The sequence below is a fragment of the Chlorocebus sabaeus genome, chromosome 20 (genome assembly GCF_047675955.1).
Source record: "Chlorocebus sabaeus isolate Y175 chromosome 20, mChlSab1.0.hap1, whole genome shotgun sequence".
Lineage (NCBI taxonomy): Eukaryota > Metazoa > Chordata > Mammalia > Primates > Cercopithecidae > Chlorocebus > Chlorocebus sabaeus.
The window spans coordinates 103253172-103271948 of NC_132923.1; the positions used below are offsets into that span (position 1 = coordinate 103253172).

The following is an 18777-nucleotide window of genomic DNA, read 5'->3' on the forward strand; positions in this document are numbered from 1 at the left end:
GAGTTTCTAGCAAGGCACGACACCATCTCAATGGCAGAGTGATGTGATGATTCTGCCGTGTAAGCCCCCGGTTCTTTGATAGATGCCAAGAAAACTCTCAACCGCCCAACATTTATGTCCAGGGAGGCAGGAGCAGAACAGAGTAAAGATGCATGGGCAACACAGGGCCCTGAGAGGTTAAGCCTTGAAAATTAACAATTAACAGGATTTCTAGGAGTGGGTAAAGGTGTGGGAGAAATGGGAGGTGGGAGATGCCTCTTAGGGCTTCTCCTGATCTCACAGGCCAGGGAAGTCTCACTGACTTCCTGCTACAGTCTTGATCATTAATCTCATCCTGCTCTTGAGACCTCAGCACCCTCCCCTCATTCCATTTTGTAATAAAGAGCTTTTGGTCCTGAATTATTCAGGTAAATTCTCCCTACTTCTACTTCCCTTATATAAATAGCCTCCAAGCTTTGTCATTGAGATAGAATTGAATTTGGCCTGGAGAAAAAAAAACCCACAATACGTTTGTGGCTCCTTAGAAAACTTAAATGACTCAGTCTGTAATAAACTATTTTAAATGGGATCTGGTGAAATACAGTAATTGGTTTTTATAATAGTTTTTAGCATAGCAGTATGGGTTATATTCCTGAAGTTTGGTGTGTGTCAGCATTTTCATTATAGTAAGAATTCAGTTTTGCGGTACGTGAAGCTCCTTGGTTAGTTCTTTTGTTTAATGCATATTTATGAAGACCCACTATGCTGGATGTCTTCCATTTGCACCTCCAGATCCTCTCCCTTGCCTTCTCCTTGCTTCATGCCTGAGAAGACTTACCCAAGGGGCTACATCAGTATGCTGTCTTGCTCTCTGGCTTCCAGTTGGGCTAGATCAACAGGAGAATCAGTAGGAGATTAGAGGAGGGGAAGGAGGAGAGTGAGTTCTGGATATTCATTCTTTGTCTCCTCTTGATGGGCTTTTCACGAATTGGCTATAGCCCCAGATCGTGAAAGAAGATCTGGGTCCTATATGGTGTCTTGTTACATGCAGCTCCCTGTTTGGAGATAACTATTTTCTCTCTGCTCCAGGATTGGGAGTGGTAACAAGTCCCCCAGTTGCCAGCCCCAGGATACTGCCCCTCTCTGGTGGTTCCCCCATAGTCAGCCCTCACCTTTATAGTTCCAAGAGTTTGATGAATGACTGTTTCACACAGGGTATAAGGACCTATGTGAAAGAGTGTAGAGAAAGGGTATAAGGACCTATGCAAAAGAGTCATTCATCAAGCTCCTGGGACTCTTCTTATATGACTGTGACACGTGTTTTCTGCTGGAACTCTGACATGCCTACTTTGTGTCCAGTATTGTGTTAGATGCTGGAAATCAAGATGAAGAATGGAACAGCAGCTGCCATCACTGACAGCTTGTTATGGCCAGGGACTGTACTTAGAGCTTTTTTTGTGTATTTTCTCATTTAATCCTTGCAGTCTTTTGAGGGAGGGGTCATTATGATCCCCATGTTGTGGATAAGGTCACTGAGTCTCAGAGGGTTTCTGTAGTTTTCCTGAGATCACACAGCTGATCCCTCCAGAGCTCGTTTCTTCACCACTAGGCCACATTGCCCGCTCTAAGGAGTTATCTTGAGGAAACCACACACTTCTATAACTGAATTATAATTTGAATTAAATGTGGTGGCATCACAGAGGAAGACAAAGGAAAATTATAATTATTAAACTAATATGTGCCAGGGACTGACCTCGATTCTTTGTGCATACGATTTCTTATTTATTCCCACAAACTCTTAGGGCTGGTATTATTCCCGTTCTCAGAGCATTCTCTGAGGTCCAAGGTCACACTGGTGAAACCCGGATAAGAACCCAAATCTGTGCTTCCAAGTCAAGGAGAGTAGGGAACGCTTTACTGCAGATGTGATACTTAAGGGGCTTCCCAAAGTCATCTTGGGGGACGTGGATGGGCAGGAGAAAGGGTCACAGGTGAATATATTCCAAGCAGAAAAGGCAAAGAACTAGAAAAAGGAAAAAGGATGGAATGCTTAGGGAGTTTAAGCAGGGGGTGCTGTGCCTCCTCCCAGCAGCGGAGGGAAAGCCAGCAGTGTGGTGAGGCCCCGGAGGAGCCATCTCACACTGCTCAGGCCTAGGGTACTGGAGGGGGCTGGGGCAACACCACCTTCTCTTCCTGCTCCAGAGCTGGGCTGAGGCCCTGGCACTCAAGGGAAGTGGGGGAACTCCTGAATGCTCATGTAACTCTACTGCCCAGCTCTGGTCCCTGAGCCCATCTGCTTCCTGTTCCCACAGGTTCACCGGAGCCAGCCTCCCAGCCCCCGTTATCAGCAGCAAGAACTGGCTGCGACTGCACTTCACATCGGATGGCAACCACCGGCAGCGCGGATTCAGTGCCCAATACCAAGGTAGGCAGGCCCCAGGACCGTCCGACTTCCTCAGCGGGCAGCGGAGATCACACCTGGAGGGCTCATCGCCTCCCCATACTGGGGTGTGGCTTCAGGCTTCCTTGCCTTCTTTGTATGTTTCTATTTGCAGACTAGAGGTCTGCACATTTGCATTTCTGCATCTGCCCTTGTCTTTTGCCCCAGACAGGGATGTTTCCCAAATTATGTAGCTGGAGCTGCCCCTCACAGGCCAGGCTAATCATAATAGTGAATACCAGGTGCCTGCTAAGAGCCAGGCACAGTGCTAGGCACTTGACGAGTACCATCTCCTTTTATCTTCATCATTACCCTGCAAAGGAAACACGGTCATCACCTCACTTTATGGACAAGGAAGCTAAGGCTCAGAGTGGTTAAGCCAATTTCCCAAACCCCTCCGAACTCCTGCCTTTTGAGTCCAGAGCCCACCCTCTTAATCACCAGCTTTTGCCGACCTCTGCAGCCTACATTTCTACTCTTTTTCATTTTATCTAGAACATGAATATATTCCACAATCACTTTAGGGAGCATGCTAGCTTTGATGCTCAAATCTGTGACGAACTGTCTAGTGGCAACAGATCAGACCAGGAATGGCAGGTGGAGATCGCAGCTAAGCAGATTTCTCCTGCAGTAATGAAGAATTTCCTAACCCAAGAACCGCCTATAAAAAGGAATGGGTTAACCCAGAAGCAAGGAGCTGTCTGTAACTGGAGGAGATCCAAAAATCCAGCTGATAGATGGGAGCGGACCAGCACATTCCTTTTCGACATTGAGTGTATTCAAAGTACTCAGCATTTATAGAGATAAACACCAAGGGTTGGCCTCATAACGTGCTCATTAAGCCTTTAACTATTACCATTCTCAGATTGTTATTGGTTTTAACAGAATAGACAGCAAGCTTATATTGTGCACCTATTAAGTATAAGGACCTGTGTGAACCCTGGGCTCTGAAGCCAAATGCCTGCTGGCCCACCCTTGAGGTAGCATAGGGCAGAGTAGAGCTCCCTCCACAAGGCCCCTGGGGCCAGGCTTTCTGGCTGGAAACTGGGGTGAAAGCAGCCCTGAAGGAAGAAGCGTTACCTTCAAAATCTGAACCTTTTAGGAACGGCCTAATTTACTTAGCCTTGGGTATACACATTTGAAATATCTAGAAAGTAAACAAGAAACCAACTTGGTTCAGTAGTGTAACAAAGCCTTACGCCGAGATCTTTCTTGGAGACGTTATTCCACTGCTGAGGCTGGGTCTTTGTGTGAGTGGAACAGCTGTCTGTATCTTTCTGCTGTGTTGTTCAAAAAACAAAAGCGGAGATGAATGTTATAATTTTATCTGATTAAGTAAGTGCTGGGTGTTTCTAATATCTCAAGTTACTGAGGGCCCATTTGTCAGTTTTTAAGGTTAAGGTTTGATGCCACCAATGGGCAGTAAGAACCCAAGCCAGGCAGTCTCCAGATCACACATGGATTCCACATCTGTGCACACCAGGCCCCGTGCTAGGCACTGTATGTGCATTGCCCCACTCAGTACTCCCCACAGTACAGTGATACTTTTGTTTTTATTTCTGTTTTTTTTTTTCTTTCCTCCAGCTGAGGAAGCTGGAGTTCAGAGAGGTTGTGTAACTAGCTCAAGATCACACAGCCCGTGAGCCGTAAAGCTCTAATTCATTCACAGACCTCTGTGAGTATTTGCAGAATTACAGGGCCTCCTCTTATGGTGCTTTGGGTGTCTTCCCTTTCCTATTAACCAGTAGCTTTCAAACTTTGTTTTGTTCATCTCACCCCACTGTAAAAAAAAAAAAAATCACAACCCAGTATAAGCATACATCTGTAGAACTAAAAGGAAAATATGACCAAGTGGTATTTACTATGTACAATGTGCTCTGAAAATGTCATTTTTATTTTTAAATGCTAGTTGCAGCCTCTAAATTAATTTTACAAGTCTGCTGCAGGGAACAACTCACGATCTAAAAAGCACTGTTTTAGTTGCAAACTTCTTGAAAGCAGGCCCTGTCCTCTGTTCTCTCTATCATCCTTAGCATATCCCAGAATGAAGTTTTGCATGTTAGTGTGTGCCAGTGTATAAAGAGGACTTGCTAGATTTTTAGGCACTTGGCATTTATTACTTTGTTCAACCCTAACAGCAACTGTGTGAAGGAGATACTACTACTCGTCCCATTTTACAGTTGAGGAAAGAGAGTCATAAGGTAACTAGCTGGCTGAGGTCTCATTAATAGTACGTAGGAGCCAGGATTTGAAGCCCAGCAGTGTTAATTAGGGTCTGGCATGCTCAATTATTGTGATTCTGTTAATAAATGATTCTTCCTTGAAACCTGCTTTTTCTAGTGTTTTCCTGACCGAGGCTGCATAGTGCAAGGATATACAGTGATCGTTTAGTAACTCCACTGGTGCCTCTCTGAAGCAATGTTTCTCAGCCTCAGCACTATTGACATTGTGAGCTGGATAAGTCTTTGTTGTGAGGAAGTGTCCTGTGCATAGCAGGATGTTTAGCAGCATGCTTGGCCTCTGCCCATTAGATGCTAGACACAGTGCAGTAGGAGGGAACCACAGGAACCAGCAGCCAATAGCAGCCCCTCCCATACACACACAGTCATGACAACCAAAAAAGTCTCCAGACATTGCCAAATGTCCCTATGTGTATAAGCACCTCCAGTTGACAACTACTACTCTAAAGGAATAAAAACTTTGGAGCCAGTAAAGACCAAGCTAGGCTTTATTATTGCAAATACATCCTAAAACAGTGGCAGAAATGGATTTCAGTCAGGAGTCGAGCGGGAGACAGAAGGAATACTGCACAGCTTTAACGGTAGAGGGTTTAGTGAAGGCACCATGTACAGAGGTGAGGGTGGAGCTAAAGGAGCCCACAAGAGATGGTGAGGCCCCTGAGGACTAAACAGCAGGTGACCTACACCACCACTAGGTGTGCAAAGGGACCAGGGAAGAAGATGGCAAGAGCTGGAACCATAGAAGAGAGGGCTGCCCCTTGGCAGACCTGAAAAGCTATTCCCCACCCACAGTGCAGGAGGAGGAGACCACAGGGATCCCTAGTAGCCAGTGCACAAGGAGGGGATTAGGGGATCAGTAGCTTGACCTGTCTCCTCTCTCCCTCCCATCCACTGTGCTTCCCATCTGCCAATCCAACAGGAAGCCAGGAGCAAGGGAACAGAGGCCCTGCTCTGTCCTGCTCCGTGCCCTGGGATCCTGGCTGGCATTACCACCAGGCTCCCTTACTCTCCAGCAGTCCACAGAGGTCAGCTTTCTGGGGCACAGAGCAGGGCAGAGAGGTTTAAAGAATGGACCTGGAAGGGCAGGGGAAGAATCATTGGCGTTGGATCAGTTTCACCCCCAGTCAGCTTTGTGGCACTAGATTCTTAAGTGATTTATGGCACTTCAGAGCTAGTGATTACCAACTTCTAATGGTATTGACAGATATTTTTTCCCAGATAAACAAAAAGAAGTAAACTTAAAATAAAAGATAACCTACAACATAGTACATTATTTTCTTGTCTCAGTCCAATCAGAATTTAGGATGTTTGTGGCCAAACACAATTTTACCTAATACCACAGGGTATTAGAAGGCCTGAGTTCTAGTTGGGCTCTGCTTCAGACTGGTTATCAGGAGGTAGGCAACAGTGTTCAATGTAACAAGCATTTTGGAGTGACATTACTATGTGACAGCAAAAAAGATGAATGCTACTAGGCCAATCTCTGCTCTTAAGGAGAACAGGTTAAAGAGAGGCACAGACATAAATCTATAACTTCTGTACAGCATGATAAGAGCTGTAACTGAGGCCTGATTAAGAGTTCCAGGGCTAGAGATAAAAGGGCAATTAGTTTTGCCAGAAGGATTTAAGGAAAGCCAAAAAAGAGGCAGTGACTTAAATGTGGGTCTCAGAAAGATGCCAGACAGACCATGGGAAGACGTGTTCCAGGTCACGCAAAGGCAAGAAAGCATGAAACTACCACGTCTAATGAACCACAACTATTTCCATGCATCTAAAGCAGCGGTCACAGACCAAATCCAGCCCTCCACGTGCCTTTGTATGGCCCTCCATCAAAGAATGGGTTTTACATTTTTGAACAGTTAAAGAAAAGAAATTGAAAAAAATAATATTCCATGGCACATGAAAATTGCATGAAATTCACATTTCAGTGTCCATAAAGGTTTATTGAAACACAGCAATGTTCATTCATTTACACCTGGTCTACGGCTGCTTTAGCACTACTAGGGCAGAGCTGAGAAGTTTATGACTGCGACAAGTGGCCCACAGGCCTAATATATTTACTACCAGGCCCTTTACAGAAGAAGTTTGCCAACCTAGAGGTAAGTCTGCCACCTAGAGAAAAGCAAGCAGGAGAGGTAGCAAGCACTGAGGCTGGAAAGTGTGGTAATGGTCAGTAGAGTGGTCAGTACTGTGAAAGCCTCAGTAGAGTTGGGCTTGATTCCATGAGTCATAGACAAGAAGTGATCAGAAGTTGTTAATGAGAGGGGAGACATGATCCCCTTTTCATTTTAGGAAGATCTTTGCCCTAGAATCCAAACTGAGAAAATGGTTAAGAATCTTGGGGAACTGGTGACAAGAGCCAGAGTTTAAACAGGAGTGAAGATGAAAAGGAAGGGACAGACCAAACATATTTCTGGTAAACCTCACTGGACTCATGACTAATTAGATTTGGTGGGAGTGGGAGGGGATGGGGTTGAAGAAGATGAAGGAATCAGGGATGAATCTAGCTTAAGTGGTTTAAAAAAATGATGTTAACAAAGATGGTCTGGGGCAGAGACAGATGGGGAATGAAGTTTGCTTGGGACACATTGATTCTGGGTAATGTTGGGATGTCAGGGATTGGGAGACTAGCGAGCAGTTGACTATTCTGTGGGTCTGTAGCTCAGGGAAGAAGGGTCTGGGCTAGAGATAATGATGTGAAAATTTCAAACCAAAGTAGAGGCTGAGACCACCATTCCCCTCCCTACGTATAACGTGAGAAGATAGGGCCAAAAAAGTGGTTTTCAAAGTGGGTTCCTTGGAGACTAACAGGTCTTCCAGCATGGTTTGATAGGGGCTGAGTGGGTGGGACTTCAGGTTTCCTGAGCAGTTTCTCTTTGAAGTATTTTATGTAGTGGGTATTTACCTAAGAGTATGTTAAAATGATAAGTTCCTGTAGCTAAAGTGTTTGGCAACCACAGGACTTTAAAGTTCCTTAAGAGTTTTTTTTTCAGTTCTGGTGGGCGGGCCTATTGAGATTGTGTAATCAATCCATCTGCTTCCCGGCCAGGAATGTTGCACGTCTATGGAAATGATGGTGAGAAGAGCCTTTCTTAATGTACTCAATGGCTGCTAATCACGACTGGTGAGAGGCTTCCCTTGCTGGGAGGACAGCACCTTCATTATCTCCCTCCTCATCTGTAGAGAGGGGCTCTTATTAACCCTACAGGGCTATTGGAAATGAAAGAAGATCCCGGTATAAAATACCTGGCACTTGGTAGATTCTGAGGAAATGGAACCCTCAGTCCTCATACTCATCAATCACTTTGACTCGCTTGTTAAATGGTGAGACCCTTGCACAGTGAGAAAGAGCTGGCTCCTCTGGCTCTTCCTTAGACACCTGCTCTTTACCTTCCACTCCGACCTAATGATCATCATTTGGCCCCTCCCTTCAGTCAGATCCCAGCCTGCCTTTCCTATACCTGTCACTGCCTCTCTTGCCAAGTCAACCCTGCTGACTGAGAGATGGAAGATATTCCACAGTGAAAACCATTGGCTTCTCTGCCTTCTAGAAGTCCTGCACTGAGTTTCAGTTATCTGCAGAATAAACTTATTCATTTGAAAATGTTTGCATTGACTGAGATGGTTGAGGCTTTTTATAATAACAAGCTGAAGCTTCTGTTTTCCATTGAACATGTTGGGTTCTTGCCTGTGACTTATCTTCAATCTCAGGCCAAAATGAAAGGGCTTCAGGCAGCCCGTGGTCCATGATATGATTCTTTTGTCCTCTTCTTCTCGGCCTGCTGATCTGCCAAACTTTCCAGCCTAATGTCCAGGTTCTGCACCTCCAATGGTCTCTGCAAAAATTGCAGGCTTGTTGCTACTTGGCTCAGGGGCCCAGGGTCCACAAAACTGAGCTTGTGAGTTCAGTCCAGAGGAAGCCTCTTACTGATGCATGAACACAAAATATGGCACCCGTGAACTCACCAGGTTTCAAGTGTAACCCACTCCTTTTGACAGGAAATGAATTTAAAGCACATATTCTTATAACAGTCATTCATTCACTCAGTCATCAAACTGTTATTGGGAAACTTCTGTGTGCCTGGCTCAGTGTCATCACAGAATATAGATGCACAAGCTCATGGGGCAACAGCTAGAAGAACAGGACATGATTTTGCAGTGCAATGGGGTTTCAACAGAGGTCTGAAGGAAGTCTTGAGGAGGGCAGTGACTTCTACCTGAGATGTGTAGACACCCATAGGGAGGCAATAACATTTGAGTGAGGTCCTGGGTACCTACAAGTAAGAGGTTGCCAGGCAGAGAAGGGGAGGAAAGAATGTTCCAGGTAGAGAAAACAGTATTGCTTAGGCCACATAGGCTATCAAAACCAAGAACCAATGGCTAGAGTGATTTCTTAAACATCTCTCCTTTCTCTCATCATTGTCTCCAGCTGAATTCACTGAAGTTAGTGAATAACCCCACATGGCTTATTAATAACGGCAAAGCACTATTCTGGGAACTAGAACATGCTACTCCCAACACCACTTCCCATTTACCATGCCAGATCCTTCTCTTCCTTAGGAATTCCAGTGGTCTCAGTTTTGGTGTGGTTAACCGAGAAACCACCGAAGCAGCATCCAACAAAGCACTTTTTACAACCTTAGTTGAGTTGATGGCCATTTTTTCTACCATTTTCAGAAAATCTCTGAGCATAGTGCATAACCGGCTTCTGGGGAGCTTTGCATAATTTTCTCAGCTGTCGGTGGGTGATCCTTCAACACCTGAATTCTTAGCAACAGCTATTGCCAGAATTTTGAGTGTTCTTTTAATTATTTTTATACTAACTTACTCTTCATTAGCTGGAGCAGTGAATCTAAGGATGAAATGTACCAAGGCAAAGCACCCAAATGATACCTTTTTCAACAGTAACTCCTGTAGCATTCAGTGTATCTGACTCTATTTTTTTTTCATTCTCTTTGACATCATTTTTCCCATCAACCTTCAAGCACAGCTACTGCATCCAAAATTTTGCCAGATGTTCTTCTAGTTTTCCTTTTTCATAGACACTAATAGTAACTAACTGCTGAATTCTTTCTTGCATATTTTTCTCAGTTTGAGTCTTGTCACCTTTTCCTTTGAAGAACATGGCATCATCTTTGGTCACAGTGACTGCTCCAACTTTTCCTAAGTCATGAAACTGAACATCTTCAAGCTTTAAGGTCAAGCTCTCTTTTCCAAACACCATACCATCATAGCAATAGCTTTGTTTGGTCTTTCTGTGTCACCAAAGCCTGGAGCTTTGACTACCGTAGCCCAAATGCCAACTTTTGTCCTATTTTAAATGATTGTACTGAGAGCATCTTCAGCAATTATGACCAAAGACTTTCAATGGACATTGGCAATTTTAAGGGTGGATACAATTGACTGCTTACCGGAAATCCCAAGCATCCTAGAATTCTCCTTTCTGGACTTTTGATATGTTATTCAAGTAGGGAGAGATGTAATCTTGTTCAATCTCTGTTGTCTAATTCATTCAGTGTTTTTCTGTCCTTTACTGTGATGACACCCTTCCAACCTTTGTGATTACATCAGAAGTGATGTTGCTGATTTCTTTGTCTCCATTTGCAGACACTGTGTAAATGGAGATATCTCTTCAGGAGTTGTCACGGGTTTAGGCTGCTTCTTAAGTTTGGTAATTATAGTACCAACACACAACATCACTCCTTTCCTGGTTTCCACTGGATTAACACTTTTGCTAATCTCTACCAAGCCTTGCATGGTGACAGAGCATGCCAGTACAGCAGCAGTGGTGGTACCACCCCAGCCTCTTCATTTGTGTGTTGGCAACATCCTGATCAAATCTGGTGCCAATATTTATCTTGTAAGTCAATTGACCTGCAGCAGACACATCATCCTTTGTTACTTTGAGGCTTCCCTATCTTTGTTCAGGAACCACTGTTCTTCCCTTTGACATCATAGTAATGGCTACAGCACCTGCTAGAAGGTCTGTACCTTGAAGCATTAGGTCTCAAGCATGTGCACTGGATTTTCCATCTTTGGGATAACTCTGAGTGAGATGAGGAACCAGTGTGCCAAACCCTGGCTTCATCCGGCAAAGGAGTGTGGGTAATGAAAGCATTTCTGCAGGACAGGTGGCTACATGACGAGGCACCCTCAGCTATAAGGGAGGGACAGAATGCAGGATGCACACCCAACAATTTTTCAAGTAGGAAAAAGGCAAGGTCAGATTTCAGTTTTTGAAAGATCACCCCCTGCGACTTTTTAAAAGATGGGCTAGAAGGGATGAATCTGCAAAGAAAACTCTAGCAAAAGAGGATGAGTATAGGTAAGAGTGTCTTAGAACATTGAAAGAAGGATACACATTGGAGAAATTGTATAAGGCTGAGCAAATTGGATTTGGTGAAGGAGTAGTGGCAGGAAAGGAAAAGATAGTTCAGCAAGCAAGACTGCCAAGTGGCAGGGCAAGGGGAATGACCAAGTTTAGTGGAGGGGCTCACCCTCACAAAGAGAAGTCTGAATCCATTGGGAAGAAAAGAAGATGCAGATTCCCTCCACTTCTTGACTCCCAGAGCCTTGGAGACAGGTTAGGCCTCCCTTTGCTCTCTCCTCCCCTAACGGGCCCTTGTCTCCCACTAGCTCAGCCCAATAACTCATGCTGCAGACTAGAGAGGCATTTGTATTGCCAGATTCTTCTAGCTAAATGTGTACCATGTGTCCCGCTAACCTTTACAACAGCGGGAAAATGTCTTGTAATTAACCAGAATATAAAGGATGAATGGAGCAGCCTGGCAGTCTCCTGTAGTCATTATCATTCGGAGGAGATGAATGTACCTAGTAAGATTTCCATCAACCAGTTACAGTCAGCGCCCTTCCCTTGGGAGTCCTGACTTTGTTCACATACAGTAAAAACCGTGCACAGTGTATGTGTATGACGTGTATGACTTCTTTTTTGTATGTGAATATTTGTATCCATGTGTTTACGTGTGCATGAATATGTACTTGTGAGTGTGCTTGTTGTAGGCAGAAATGTGCATGTATACATGGGTAAATGCACAGTACAAGAAGCAGCCCAGTGAATATTAAGCATACTATCAGGGAGTGTGCATTCAATTGTAGCCAGACCATGGAGCCAGCCCCAGGCTCCATTTTACCTCCACTGCGTTGATAGTTACAGATTCTTCTTTTCACAGACAAGTGGTTCAGTATAATATCATTGGCACAAAGCTAGTGGGTGCTCCATGAAAAAAATCCATGTACAAACATCATGAATGAGTACATCCCAGAAATCCTCTAGGTTCTTTCTATTTTGTTCATCTTATTGTTTTGACCTTCTTTTCTTACTGGGTCTGCTGGTAGTACACTCCGGAGTTCTGGAGACCTGCCCTTGTTCTCCGACCCTTCACAACCTGGTCTTTCCCAGTCTGTTGAGTTAGCTCTTCAATGAGCTTATTTCATGGCTGATTTCCCATGGTGCTGCACATTCCGTGATCACTCATCACCCCACCCACCTGGGCAGACTGTTACAAAAACAGGATGGCTAAATATAACTCCCTGGGATTGCTCAAAAACTGAGACCCCAGCATCTGGAGGTGATGTCTTAATGCTAATGTTCCTGGTGATGTGGATCTTGCCGAGAGCTTACCCCTCAGTGAAGGAACTTACATGACCCGTCAATCAGCTCCCATATGGTGTGTGCCAGCTGAAGGTTCTACCACCCCAGTGCCTGGGCCCCGGTCAGCTAGGCCTGAATATGTATCTTGTAGAGTTTGTGTTGTTGGTATGCAGAACCCTTGCCCAAAGAGCTGTGACTCCTGTATTTCCCTGGGCTAACATGATGAGGACAAAGACTCTATCTGTGGATTCTAATGTGCATCCGACGACCATGTGGTGGCTACAGGCAACCCTGGTGATGCAACCTCTCAAATCCAGCTCAAAGTGGTAATTACCAAATTCATATGTACATTATGGGGCTCCCTGCAGCTTTTCAGGCTCCTTCTCACTTGGTTCTCACCTCGACAAATGCCATCCTATGCTAAGTAGCAGGAAGTAAAGGAGGAAGAACAGAAGTTAGCTCAAGCTTGGGATGCATGATGACATCATCCATTACTAGAAACAGCCCAGTGAATATTAAACACAGATCCACTAGATAAGGCAGTCTTTCCCTGGGGAGGAACAAGTGAAGAGGGTGGACACAGAAATCAGAAGGATTCCTTCTGGGCCCTTGAGAGAGGCAAGGAGCGGGAGACTTTTCCTCAATGCAACCGTGAGAAGAGAGGAAGGGGAGGCTCCCTCTTAGCCTCGCCTCCCCTCATGGCCATGCATATCTCACAGTCCGCACACATCAGCCCCTACAAGGAGAGGCCAAGCAGCCTTGCCCCTGGGAATGGCCTCTGTGGTGCTGATTCCCTTCCTCTTTCCCCATCCTCTAGTGACACTAGAGCCAGAGACAAAGAGACGACGAAGACTCTTTCTTCACCTCCCACTCGACCAGGTGCCCTGAACCATCTCCACAGATCTGACCACAAATGGGCCGCACCGGGTCATAGAGACCCATCACCCACTGCTGCCCTGATGCTGGGGCACTAGGGGTTTCAGGCTCAAATTGTCGCGGTGCTGAAACTGCTCCTGTTCTCCCAGGGATGGTGAATCAGAGGGCTATCCCCCTGCCGCACTGTATTAGCTGGCTTGAATAATGTATGTTTCCCTACTAATGCCCTCTATTTGATCATGTGTCCACGTTAGTGTTCATTGGAAATTTTCCTGTTGGATACACACGGAGAGTAATGCACATTTATAATAACAGTTTGAATGCATGTTGGGAGGCTATGACTCTGTGGTAATAACTGAATTTTATCAGGCATTCAGATTAGACAGTGAGTTGCCTGCCAGAGAACAAACCCTTGGGGAACTTTTTTGTGTAGCCAGAGTTGGGGGACTGGGAGGCAGCCTTCGTTGCATATCTGATTACTGTGAACTTTGATTTGGGGATTGGCATGTTACCTCAAGTCCAGAGCAAATACCTGAGTTTTCAGAGCCTGAGCTTGGGAGCAGATCCTGGAGAAGGTTGACAGTTTCCTTGGGATTGCTTTGGGTGCAGATCGCAAGAAAAGAGACTGAGGCTCAGTGAAGAACACAGCTGCTTCCTGGTTGTGTGACTTATAGCAAGTCACTTAAACTACTCTGAACCCTTATTTGATTATCTATCGAGTAGGTATAATAACTACCAGTCAAGGTTGTTGAAAGTATAAGGACCAAATGAAATGATTCTAGGCATTGAGGATACACCCATGAATAAAAATTCCTGCCTTTGTAGAGCTTACATTGCAATGTGGAGTGACAAAAATAACTACATAAATGGTATAGTACGTTAGAAAGTTGGGAAGATAAAGTTGGGAAGGAGACAGGGAGAGCTGGGGTTGCAGGTGTCATTTTAATGGAGTGGTCAGGGAAGGCCTCAGTGAAGAAGTGATGTTTGCACAAACACTTAAGGGAAAAGGGGAGCAAGTTGTAGAGATACCTGTGGGAAAGCCTTTTGGGGAATTGGCAGGCTGAAGCAGAAGCATGCCTGGCATATTGTAGGCACATCAGGGATGCCCATGAGGCTGCAGAAGAGTGATCGAGGCCAAGTACAGGGTCAGAGAGGTCACGGGGAGAACAAATTGGTCTTGCAGGCCATCTTAAGGACTTTTACTCTAGAAAAGATCAGTTGCCACTGATGAGTTTTGAGCAGAGATATAATATGGTTTTATTTACATTTTAATAGGATCCCTCTGGTTCTTGTGCTAACAACAGACTATATAGGGACAAGGGTGGAAAATGGGAGGCCGTAGTCATGAAGGGAAAGGTATCACAGACTTGGATCAGGATGATAGACAATGGAAATTGTGAGAAGTGGTTCCCTTTGGGATATATTTGGAAGGATTTGCTGATGGATTGTGCGTGGGTTTGAGAAAGAGGAATCAAGGACGCTACTTTAAGTAAAGAACTTGTAAAGTACCCTGGACCTGGCATATAGGAAGTGCCCAGTTACAGTTATTGTCACCACTGCTGGGTATCAATCTGAGCAGGGCTAAGTCAGCAGGTGAGGCCAGCTGGAAGATGGCACAGCGGGGAGCTGGGATTGAACAGCTGCTCCATGGCACATAACCAGAGACAGGGAGAAGCCGTTAGAGGCCAAGAGAATGCCTTGGGTAATGGGGGTCGTCAGACCAAAGGAGGCTGATGGGTACAGAGGAATGGCCTTTGGAATTATGGAGTTCTGGCTCTGGCACCTTTTGTGTGCTATTTGACAAAGTTCTGATGAACTGAGGACTAGGCTGGACTTAGTGACAGGGTCAAAGCCAGATCTGATCCATCAGGCACCCACTTGAGTCAGGCACCATCTCCCAGTGACCTCCAGGACTCAGCTTCCCCTGCCCGTAAGAGGTTGGCTTATGTTGACTGGGCTTGACTTGGCTAGTTCGCTCTTCCCCCATGTGTCTCTTATCCTCCTGGGAGCAGCTACGTTGTCTCACAATGATGGCAGACATGCAAGAGGCCAAGCCTAATCTGGCAGGTGCTTTTAAGCCTTTGAACACATCAAGGCCTCCAAATTTCCCATGGCCAAAGCAAGTCACAAGGCCAAACCCAGAGTCAACAAGTGGGGGAATGTACTCCACCTCTATAATGGGGGGAGCTAAAAATTATATTGCAAATGGTGAGAATACAAGGAGCAGCAACAATTTGGGCCCATAATCTGATCTACCATACCCTGTCAGGGCTGGCTCAGAATTGAGGTAGGAAAGAAGCTGCAGAGAAGCAGAGGTGGGCTGCAAGACTGCACACGTCAATGCTCATGAAAAGTTTGCTGAGGAGCAGGTTGAATTTGGTAGTTCTAGTGAAATCTCAGACATCTGTGAGAGGCTACCAGGGGAGTCCCAGAGCCCCTCAAAGCCCACCCGGTGGGAAACCACATTTTTGGCCTCCCCTAGAGGGCCAGCCTTGATAGTAACTTTTCCTTCATGTCTGAGGTCCTATTGCACTTGACTGCTACCCTTGGAATGTCCCAACCCAGAGAAGTTCCTGGCTTTGACCCATCATGGAATTTTCCAAGGCACACGAGGGGATCCTTCTGGAGGGACCCTTATCACTGGTCACAGGCAACAACTCACGTTGTTTTTCCTCTTACCTCCTTTCTAGTCAAGAAGCAAATTGAGTTGAAGTCTCGAGGTGTGAAGCTGATGCCCAGCAAAGATAGCAGCCAGAAGACATCTGTGTGTAAGTGTCCGCCCGCCAGCCTGCCTGCCAGGCCACTTGCTCGAGGTCAGACACCCAGGCACTAAACCATGGGGAAGCCAGATGATGCTGGAATGACTTTCCTTCAACCCTGCTTCCTCCATCCTGGGCTCTGGGCTTGGACACCCTGACCCAGCGGCCAAAGAGCAGCCCTAGGGCCTGTCCTTTGCCTTCTCCTCCTCTTCCCATTTTCCTCCTTTTTCCTCTTTCTCCCTCACTTCCCATTCGAACTGCAGTCCAGGGAGTCATTACTGCTACATTTCTCTCTTTATTTTCCTTTTGAATCACTTCCACCTGCTAAGACAGTCCTCCTTCGGCTCCTCTTTTAGGAGTCAATAACCTTGGGCTGGGATCTTGGGGGCTGCAGGGCCCCAGTTCCAGCTCCCAAGGCCAGATTGGGAAATGGAGGCAGGGGAGTGACTAGCAACCTCCTCCAAGGGCCCCTGGACCTGGCTGGGCAAAGAGAGGACTGGGGAAGTGGCGGGGGTCGGGGGGGTGTTCCTGTCTTGGGCCAATGGGGAAGCACTGGGGGCTCTCTTCTTGGGCAAGGGGAGGATGACATCTTTGAGAACATGTTCCTGCTACCAGTGTTGGGAAGGTTAATAGGGGTCTAGTTCTGGGGAATGGTCTGGAATGTGGGTCCCAAAAACACCTGATCAGGGCCTGTGCTAAGGGGCTTTTGAACTAAAGCCCAGGAAGGGCTGGGGAAGGTTCTGGGCACCTCCACAAGACTGGGCTTGAAAGCAGGGGAGGTTTTTCCAGAAACCTTCCACTTTCCTTCTGGGCCGAGTGGTAGGGAGCTTTCCTTGGTCCTCCAAATGACTGACCTGGTTTTCCTTCTCCTTCCCTCCCTTTGCCCTTCTCCTGCATCTCCGGTCCTCTCTCCCTCCACTTTTTCTCCTCTTGCCACTTTCTGCTCCATCATTCTTCTCATCCTTCTGCTCCCCCCTCTTCTCTCCCTGCTTCTCGTCCTGTGCCTGACTTGCTCCTCCCACCCTCCCCATTCCTCCCCTTCCATCTTGCCTCCATGTGCTCACTTTCCTGGAGATGCTAGAAGTACTTATTGAGGAGAGAAGGACACAGAGTGGCACCGGTGGTTTCCGAGCTCTGTGCCGATGTGTGTGGCTGGGAGAACATCAGGGCGAGAGGCACTTTGGTCTCAGGCTCCAACTGAACTGAGCCTGGGTTGGGGATTGTCTGTGGACTTTCGAGTCGTCTGAGTGGAGACAGTTGCCACAGGCTGTTGGGTACAGCTAGGAACCGGCATCTCCAGTCACCCACCCTGAGAGACTGGATGGCAGAGGGCACCGGAAGACCCTTCTTTGTGCTTGACTAGAGGTTTAGGGGAAAGGACAGGGTGCTGGGAGAGCCCAGGGTCAGGCCAGGAATCTGCAGAGGGCTCAAGCCATGTCCCTGACCCTCACAGGCTTTTTCTTTCTGTAGCCACAGGAGACCCAATGAACTGAGGCAGGCACGGTTTAATTTCACAGTTTGCCCCGGAGCCACAGGCAAACTTAAGGAAATGGCCCTGACTTAGGAGATCAAATTGTTTATCCCAATTGTGTCCTCAGGTAGCATGTTACCCCAGACACGAATGTTTCAGTTTTCACATCTGTAGAATGGGGATGCAAAACCCTACCCTGCCTTCCTCCCAAGAGTGTTGCCGGATCTAAGATGGGTCTTGTTGACCTAGGACTTCAGGAGGCCCACAGACTAGCCAAAAAAGTACACGTGATGCTGTGGGGTGCATTTTTCTGGAGACAGGGTTCAGGGTTTTCATTAAGCAGACTAATGAAGATGCCAAAAACTCCCTCAGGAAGATAAAGAGAAACCCTGTTCTAATGAAAGAGTGCAAATGCTCTTTGAAAAATAAATATACATGTCTCTATCAAGAAGATATTAGCCTCCATTCTAAGAGTTCCTCAGAAAGAATGGGTGTGTGACTCCAGCTGCCTCAGACCCAGGTAGCCACGTGTCTGCAGGAGGCTGGCCCTCTGTGTTCTGCCCAAATTCCCTGTGGACAGCTGTCCTGAAGTTCACAGGGAGAGTGGACCCAACTCTCTACCTTTACTCTTGCCATTGGTTCTGACCACCCACCCACCTGTGACTCCCTGCATTGGGTAGAAGGCGTCGCCTTCCTGAGCACGTTGCAGCTTCTCCCTCACCATAGTGGCCCTCCCAGAGTAGAGTAAGGATTACTCCCCGTTCCTGTCCCTCAGTAGCCAACAGGAAAGCCATGCTATAAACACAAGCAGTTGGTTTTGAGTAGGCAGGGAAGGCTGGAATTAAAAAAAAAAAAGAAAGGGAGAAACACCTCATGCCTCCATAATTCAGAGAGTAAACTGATCGCTGAAATTTAAGTTTGCTTGTTTCCTGGAGAAGCTTGAAGATCCTCGTGGGACCACGGTTCCCTGCTCATTCCTCCCTGGAAGGGGGCACTGGCTGGGTGTGAGCCGCGTCACCATTGGGTTTGTGACTTTCTGGATGGTGCCTGGGTTTCATTTGGGACTGGCTGAGGAAAGGGGAGGTGGTAGATTCTGCTCTGTCGGGGGCTTGTGGCTTGGTGGGTGGGCTTTGCCATGGTCTCGCCTCTTGAATCCAGCCCCATCTGGGGCAGCCTTCTGTTCGTTCTGCTTCCTGGGTGGTGTCAATACTGAATGAGAGGGCAAGAGAAGGGGACAGGGAACTGCTCTATGTTCTTCACATGCTGCAAGGGGGCTGTGTGGTTCCCATGAAGTGGTCAGCAGAGACTTTGGGATGGGTGTGACTTGCGGGCCACAGGGTTGACTAGACAGGATCTAAAGAAGGTGGGTGCTTAGCTGGGAAGTCTGCAGTAGGGATGGA

At 46.6% G+C, this 18777-nt stretch overlaps 1 protein-coding gene across 7 annotated transcripts in view; it reads left to right on the forward strand.

The window, feature by feature from the left end:
* The window catches only part of CSMD2 (CUB and Sushi multiple domains 2), a 654890-nt gene that overhangs the window by 326071 nt on the left and 310042 nt on the right, over nt 1-18777 (forward strand). For all 7 annotated transcript variants that reach the window (XM_037996751.2, XM_007979489.3, XM_073007520.1 and 4 more), the window contains exons 6-7: nt 2292-2404; nt 15838-15915. In XM_037996751.2, the coding sequence (XP_037852679.2) occupies nt 2292-2404; nt 15838-15915 (191 nt within the window). The remainder of the gene's footprint in view (nt 1-2291; nt 2405-15837; nt 15916-18777) is intronic.